Source organism: Periophthalmus magnuspinnatus, chromosome 21 (assembly GCF_009829125.3).
Source record: "Periophthalmus magnuspinnatus isolate fPerMag1 chromosome 21, fPerMag1.2.pri, whole genome shotgun sequence".
Lineage (NCBI taxonomy): Eukaryota > Metazoa > Chordata > Actinopteri > Gobiiformes > Gobiidae > Periophthalmus > Periophthalmus magnuspinnatus.
Window position 1 is genome coordinate 1,146,557 of NC_047146.1, and position 8,410 is coordinate 1,154,966.

Genomic DNA, 8,410 nt, shown 5'->3' on the forward strand with positions numbered 1-8,410 from the left:
CATAGAGCAGCTGAAGTGGGCGGAGTCTGGAGGTATAAGGATCGCCGTGATTGGTCTAACAGGTGTCCACTCCTCAAACTCCGCCCCTCAAGGCGTTTGTGATCAGAGACGCCTGGCTGTAAACAGGGCAGTTTTGTGTGATGTCACGTAGTACTTGAAATTGCAGTGACCACTAGGGGCAGCGCGCACCAGACCAGAGAGCTGCAGACTCGCCGCGTTTGTGTTAAAGTCGACAAAAATGTTTAGTTCATTTTAAGTAGAGTTTGGAAACTTTTATTTACTTCAGACTGGGATTTTTTTGTTTTTTTTTGTTTTTTGTTTATACAAAAGTTCCAGGACTGGACCAGGTCTAAACCAGGTCTAAACCAGGTCTAAACCAGGTCTAAACCAGGTCTAAACCAGGTCTAAACCAGGACTGGACCAGGTCTAAACCAGGTCTAAACCAGGACTAAACCAGGTCTAAACCAGGTCTAAACCAGGTCTAAACCAGGTCTAAACCAGGACTGGACCAGGTCTAAACCAGGTCTAAACCAGGTCTAAACCAGGTCTAAACCAGGTCTAAACCAGGTCTAAACCAGGTCTAAACCAGGACTAAACCAGGTCTAAACCAGGTCTAAACCAGGTCTAAACCAGGACTGGACCAGGTCTAAACCAGGTCTAAACCAGGACTAACCAGGACTGGACCAGGTCTAAACCAGGTCTAAACCAGGTCTAAACCAGGACTGGACCAGGTCTAAACCAGGTCTAAACCAGGACTAACCAGGACTAAACCAGAACTAGGCCAGGTCTAAACAAGGTCTAAACAAGGTCTAAACCAGGACTAAACAAGGTCTAAACCAGGACTAAACCGGGATTGAACCAGGATTAAACTGGGTCTAAACCGGGTCTAAACCAGGACTAATCCGGGACTAAACCGGGTCTAAACCAGGACTAATCCGGGTCTAACCCAGGCCTTTCTTGTGCTCGTCCAAACCCTCTGGCCTTCATCTCGTCTCGTCTTATCTTCTAAAGTTTCCTCTCTTCCCTCCTGGCTGCGTTTCTTTCGATAATGATCTTTCGATAATGATCTTTCGATAATGATCTGCGAGTTTTCAGAAAACACTTTCTCTCTCGTCGAGTCGTTCTGCTGGATTCAGATAAACGTTTCCTCGAAATCCAACGACTTTTTCAAATCGTCGCAAAATCTGCCTCTGGGTTTAAATCCTGGTGTTTTTCACGTTGTGATTTCAGTTTGTGATTTCAGTTTGTGATTTCAGTTTGTGATTTCAGTTTGTGATTTCAGTTTGTGATTTCAGTTTGTGATTTCAGTTTGTGATTTCAGTTTGTGATTTCAGTGTCTCTGTTCATGTCAGAATCTCCTTAGTGCTCTGAAGGGGCAGGGGCTCAGCACAGAGAGGAGACTCATAAGTTTCACTCTCGTTTTTGTCAATACTTTATTTTTGGGCGAATATCACATTTTCAAAACAAATGTGTGACAGTTAATCCCCCACAGGATTATCCACAAGTAAAGTTACATGATGAAGCTTTAAGTCTGACAGGGCCTCAGGTGTGTTGACCTTTGACCTGGTTTATGGGTCATATCTGTGGAGTTCCTGGTTCTTCTCTGCGAAAAAAAACATGGATAAAAGATCTTTCCCTCCCTCTCTCCTCCTTCTCTCTCCTCCCTCCTCTCCTCCTCTCCTCCTCTCCTCCTCTCCTTCTCTCCTCTCCTCCTCCTCTTCTCCTCTTCTCCTCTTCTCCTCTTCTCCTCCTCTCTCCGCTCCAGTCACTTTAGACTCACAGAGGGAAGAGGAACCACAACTTTTACTCGAGTAAGAGTACTGGTACTTGAAAATAACACATTCTCCTTGACTGGTTCAAAGTTGGACACTGCCCTCTACTGGTGAATGTGGTCAGGTGAGGGATTTGGGAACAGCACAAAGTCAAACAACTTTAAACAAAAATAGTTTATTGAATGTTTGAGTAAAATGCAGTGAGAGATTTTGAACACACACAAATCCACAGGAACACGAGCTGCTCTCACTGTAAGAGCCTTTATCGTTTCTCATTTTAGATTCAAACACAAACAAAATGATCATCTCAAAACTCACTTTTTGTCTTTTATAAAACCAGACTTATTATTCATAAACTGACCTGCACAATGGTCCAAAACTCAACCAGATTCTCAAATAAACAAATGATCCATATTCATATCAGCCAGGCCAAGTTACAGGTCAGATCTGTGGAGAGCAGAGCCATCTCACAGTTAGAATGCATTTTTAAATACAAGCTTGACAAGTTTAATGCCAAACTGTGGAACATCTCCATAGTGACAAGCAGGTGACGGAGCCCAACCTCCTGTAACAGCTCAACCTCAGTGTTAGACGAGTGGAACGAGTGGAACAGGTTTTCATGTTTTTACAATTCAGACTTGGTTTGGAACAAGGAACAACTTTTATGGCACTTTAAATTCATGATTTCAACACATTCATTTCACAAAATAAAGGTGTTATTTATTTTGAATCATAACCATTGTGTCATTTCTATTCGTGACTCGACCCTAGAATGTGCTGCATTAAACAAGAAACTGCATTTGAACAAGACTCATTTGAGCTGCTCCATCTGTATTAAATATGATACATATATAGAATTATTTCATTTGACACGTCATTGTACTGCACTAAAAGTGTAATAGTAACTAGACACAGAAAAGTATTGAGGTATTAACCAGTACAACGGCCAACTGGTCTAGACCGAGACTAAACCAGGACTAAACCAATAAAGAAAGAGCCTGATGAAGGTGGTGTTTGTTGATAAGTTTATAAAGCCTGCCTCCTCACACCAAAGCACTGTGGCACTACACTGATCCTTTACACTTTGTTCCTCTTTGATTCTCTTTTGTATAGTTTGACTTGTGCCCAATGACCCTGTGTGTGTGACTGTAAACTGCTCACACAGTCTCTTTTGAACTCTGATAAAACATGTGTGTGTGCCTTTAAGAGGCGTGGCTTCCTGCTTCCTCCACACAGAGCTGTGGGTGCAGCTCTCACTCTTAAGTTTCACTTCTGTCCAAGTCAAACTGTTTCTGATCCAGGAGAGATGGCGCAGAAAGCACTCGACCAAGAAGCCTTTTCCTGCTCCGTGTGTTTGGATCTACTGAAGGATCCTGTGACTATTCCCTGTGGACACAGCTACTGCAGGAACTGTGTCCAACAGCACTGGGACCAAGAGGACGAGAAGCAGCTCTACAGCTGTCCTGAATGTCGCCTCAGCTTCAGCCCCAGACCTGCCCTGGTGAAAAACATCATGTTAGCAGCTGTAGTAGAGCAGATGAAGAAGACAGCGCCCCCTGCTGCCCTCTGCTATGCCGGACCTGAGGATGTGTCCTGTGATGTGTGCACTGGGAGGAAGCTGAGAGCTGTCCAGTCCTGTCTGCAGTGTGTGGCCTCTTACTGTGAGCGCCACCTACAGCCTCATGATGTAGTTGCAGCTTTTAAGAAACACCAGCTGGTGGCGCCGTCTCACAGGCTCCAGGAAAACATCTGTGAACAACACGACGAAGTGAAGAAGATGTTCTGCGTCACAGATCAGCAGCTCCTCTGTTACCTCTGCTCTGTGGACCAACATAAGGGTCATGACATAGTGTCCTCTGCCTCAGAGAGGGCTCAGAGGCAGGCAGAGCTGCCGGCCAGGAGGGCCCTGCTGCTCCAGAGCCTCCAGCACAAAGAGACAGACCTGAAGAGGCTCCAACAGGAGGCCCAGGACATCAGGAGCTCTGCCCAGACAGCAGTGCAGCGCAGCAACGACAGCTTCAGAGACATGGCCCTTCTCCTGGACAAAAGACGCTCTGAAGTGGAGCAGCAGATCCGCTCCCAGGAGGACACCCAACTGAGCCGAGTCCAAGAGCTCCAGGACCAACTGCAGCAGGACGTGAGGGGGCTGAAGAGGAGCCTCTCTGAGCTGGACACACTGGACCTCACCCAGGATCATAACCAGTTTATACAGCGCTACGCTTCACTGTCCCCACACACACAGAGCACAGAGCCAGCCACCATTCACACAGGGGACCGGGGATACTTTGAGGAAGTGACCAGAGCTGTGTCCAAGCTCAGGGACACACTCCAGCTCACTCTGAGTCCAGTCCAGGTTTTACTGGCACCAGCTGAACCAAGCTCCAGAGAGGACTTCTTATATTATTCTACAGAAATCACTCTGGACACAAACACAGCTCACACCAGACTGTCTCTGTCTGATGGAAACAGAAGAGTAACATGTATGAGTAAACACCAGAGTTATCCAGATCATCCAGACAGATTCAGTGACTATGGTCAAGTCCTGAGCAGAGAGAGTCTGACGGGCCGCTGTTACTGGGAGGTGGAGTGGAGCGGGGGGAGGGTTTATATAGCAGTTTCATACAGAGAGATTCAGAGGAAAGGAAACTCTGATGAATGTTTATTTGGATACAATGATGAATCCTGGGCCTTCGACTGTGAAAATACCAGTCCATCATTTTGGTTTAACAAAGTCAAGTCCCAGGTCTCAGGTCCGGTCGGGTCCAGAATCGGGGTTTACCTGGACCACAGTGCAGGGGTTTTGGCGTTTTACAGCGTCTCTGAAAGTACCATGAGCCTCCTCCACAGAGTCCAGACCAGGTTCACTCGGCCTCTCTACACTGGGGTCGGGATTGGTAGGTTCTTTTTTAGTTTTGGAGGCACTGTACATTTCCCTAAACTGAAATAGCAGCTTTGTTCTCCACAGTTTGATCAAATTTGTGCCTTTTATATTTGACTAATTTGACTATTGACTATTTTTGTGTTGAAATGTGAGTTATTTTGTCAAACTTTTCTAAACTTGATCAAATATGACATGGGGAGAGTTCAAATCATGACAAAATCCTGATCTAATAAAACAGGCCATTTTCCACAATATTGAGTTGATTAGTGTCATTCTAGTGTTTTTATCATGACATAACTGTACTGTTTGTGTAGTGTGTGTTTTTGTATGTCTCAGGGACTGCAGATGGAACACAGCATCTCTTCACTGTTTCCTTTGAATTCTGCAGACTAATAGTGTTCATACTGTTACTGCAAAACTAAACTCAGACTCTACATATTTGACATCTACATTTACATCTGTTTTGAACTTTGAACTTGATTTACACTTTCAATTCCAATGTTGTTCCTCATGTAATGTAAGTGTATGTAAGTCTCTGCTGTAAATGTCAAAGTCATTCTGTTATATCATGGGACTTTTCAATCACAAACACATTCACAAATCAATCTGTACAAGAAAATCAATAAAATCAATCAAATAAGAAAACCTTTGTTTGTCCTCAGTGGGGAAATTGCAGTGTTGTAACAGCAAAGGACAGACAAAAAGTCCAAACTGTTCCAGATAAATAAGGATTTAAATAGGCCAGTTAGATACACAAGTGGAACTAAAATACATGTGAAAAATATCACAATATACTTTGAACATCATAAATACTTGTACAGTAAACTCCATTATGTACAATAAGTATCTATGGGCAGCAGAGGTGGGTAGTACTCAGTTACATTTACTCAAGTACATTTACTGGACTCACTTTGGAATAAAACTGGACTTTTCTGACACTTTTAAGGCCCCGTACTTTTACTTCTACTTGAGTAATATATGGTACAGAGTACAAGGACTAAACCAGGACTAAACCAGGACTAAACCAGGACTAAACCAGGACTAAACTAGGACTAAACCAGGACTGAACCAGGACTAAACCAGGACTAAACTAGGACTAAACCAGGACTGAACTAGGACTAAACCAGGACTAAACCAGGACTGAACTAGGACTAAACCAGGACTGAACTAGGACTAAACTAGGACTGAACTAGGACTAAACCAGGACTGAACTAGGACTAAACCAGGACTGAACCAGGACTAAACCAGGACTGAACCAGGACTAAACCAGGACTAAACCAGGATTGAACCAGGACTAAACCAGGACTAAACCAGGACTGAACTAGGACTAAACCAGGACTAAACCAGGACTAAACAAGGACTAAACCAGGATTGAACCAGGACTAAACCAGGACTAAACCAGGACTAAACCAGGACTGAACTAGGACTAAACCAGGACTAAACCAGGACTAAACCAGGACTAAACCAGGACTGAACTAGGACTAAACCAGGACTAAACCAGGACTAAACCAGGACTGAACTAGGACTAAACCAGGACTGAACCAGGACTAAACCAGGACTAAACCAGGACTGAACCAGGTCTAAACCAGGACTAAACCAGGACTAAACCAGGACTAAACCAGGACTGAACTAGGACTAAACCAGGACTAAACCAGGACTAAACCAGGACTAAACCAGGATTGAACCAGGACTAAACCAGGACTAAACCAGGACTAAACCAGGACTGAACTAGGACTAAACCAGGACTAAACCAGGACTAAACCAGGACTAAACCAGGATTGAACCAGGACTAAACCAGGACTGAACCAGGACTAAACCAGGACTAAACCAGGACTGAACCAGGACTAAACCAGGACTAAACCAGGACTGAACTAGGACTAAACCAGGACTAAACCAGGACTAAACCAGGATTGAACCAGGACTAAACCAGGACTGAACCAGGACTAAACCAGGACTAAACCAGGACTAAACCAGGACTGAACCAGGACTGAACCATGACTGAACCAGGACTAAACCAGGACTAAACCAGGACTAAACCAGGACTTTACCAGGACTAAACCAGGACTGAACCAGGACTAAACCAGGACTAAACCAGGACTAAACCAGGACTAAACCAGGACTAAACCAGGACTGAACCAGGACTAAACCAGGACTTTACCAGGACTAAACCAGGACTGAACCAGGACTAAACCAGGACTAAACCAGGACTAAACCAGGACTAAACCAGGACTAAACCAGGACTGAACCAGGACTGAACCAGGTCTAAACCAGGACTTAACCAGGACTAAACAAGGACTAAACCAGGACTAAACCAGGACTGAACTAGGACTAAACCAGGACTGAACTAGGACTAAACCAGGACTAAACCAGGACTAAACCAGGACTGAACCAGGACTGAACCAGGTCTAAACCAGGACTTAACCAGGACTAAACCAGGACTGAACTAGGACTAAACCAGGACTAAACAAGGACTAAACCAGGACTAAACCAGGACTGAACTAGGACTAAACCAGGACTAAACCAGGACTGAACCAGGACTAAACCAGGACTGAACAAGGACTAAACCAGGACTAAACCAGGACTAAACCAGGACTGAACCAGGACTAAACCAGGACTGAACTAGGACTAAACCAGGACTAAACCAGGACTAAACCAGGACTAAACCAGGATTGAACCAGGACTAAACCAGGACTAAACCAGGACTAAACCAGGACTGAACCAGGACTAAACCAGGACTAAACCAGGACTAAACCAGGACTAAACCAGGACTAAACCAGGACTTAACCAGGACTGAACCAGGACTAAACCAGGACTTAACCAGGACTAAACCAGGACTAAACCAGGACTGAACCAGCACTGAACCAGGACTAAACAAGGACTAAACCAGGACTGAACTAGGACTAAACCAGGACTAAACAAGGACTAAACCAGGACTAAACCAGGACTAAACCAGGACTAAACCAGGACTGAACTAGGACTAAACCAGGACTAAACCAGGACTGAACCAGGACTAAACCAGGACTGAACAAGGACTAAACCAGGACTAAACCAGGACTAAACCAGGACTGAACCAGGACTAAACCAGGACTGAACTAGGACTAAACCAGGACTAAACCAGGACTAAACCAGGACTAAACCAGGACTAAACCAGGACTGAACCAGGACTAAACCAGGACTAAACCAGGACTAAACCAGGACTGAACCAGGACTAAACCAGGACTAAACCAGGACTAAACCAGGACTAAACCAGGACTAAACCAGGACTAAACAAGGACTAAACCAGGACTAAACCAGGACTAAACCAGGACTGAACCAGGACTAAACCAGGACTGAACCAGGACTAAACCAGGACTAAACCAGAACTAAACTAGGACTGAACCAGGACTGAACCAGGACTGAACCAGGACTAAACCAGGACTGAACCAGGACTAAACAAGGACTAAACCAGGACTAAACCAGGACTAAACCAGGACTAAACAAGGACTAAACCAGGACTAAACCAGGACTAAACTAGGACTAAACCAGGACTAAACCAGGACTGAACCAGGACTAAACCAGGACTAAACCAGGACTAAACCAGGACTAAACCAGGACTAAACCAGGACTGAACCAGGACTAAACAAGGACTAAACCAGGACTAAACCAGGACTAAACCAGGACTGAACCAGGACTAAACCAGGACTGAACCAGGACTAAACCAGGACTAAACCAGAACTAAACTAGGACTGAACCAGGACTGAACCAGGATTGAACCAGG

General features: G+C 44.8%; 1 protein-coding gene across 1 annotated transcript; it reads left to right on the forward strand.

Annotated features, from left to right (window-relative positions):
• Window positions 1-2,986: 2,986 nt before the first annotated feature.
• Window positions 2,987-5,303, forward strand: LOC117389055 (E3 ubiquitin/ISG15 ligase TRIM25-like). Its single transcript, XM_033986625.2, has one exon. The coding sequence runs from the start codon at window positions 3,079-3,081 to the stop codon at window positions 4,717-4,719; it is 1,641 nt and encodes a 546-aa protein (XP_033842516.1). The 5' UTR covers window positions 2,987-3,078; the 3' UTR covers window positions 4,720-5,303.
• Window positions 5,304-8,410: the final 3,107 nt, after the last annotated feature.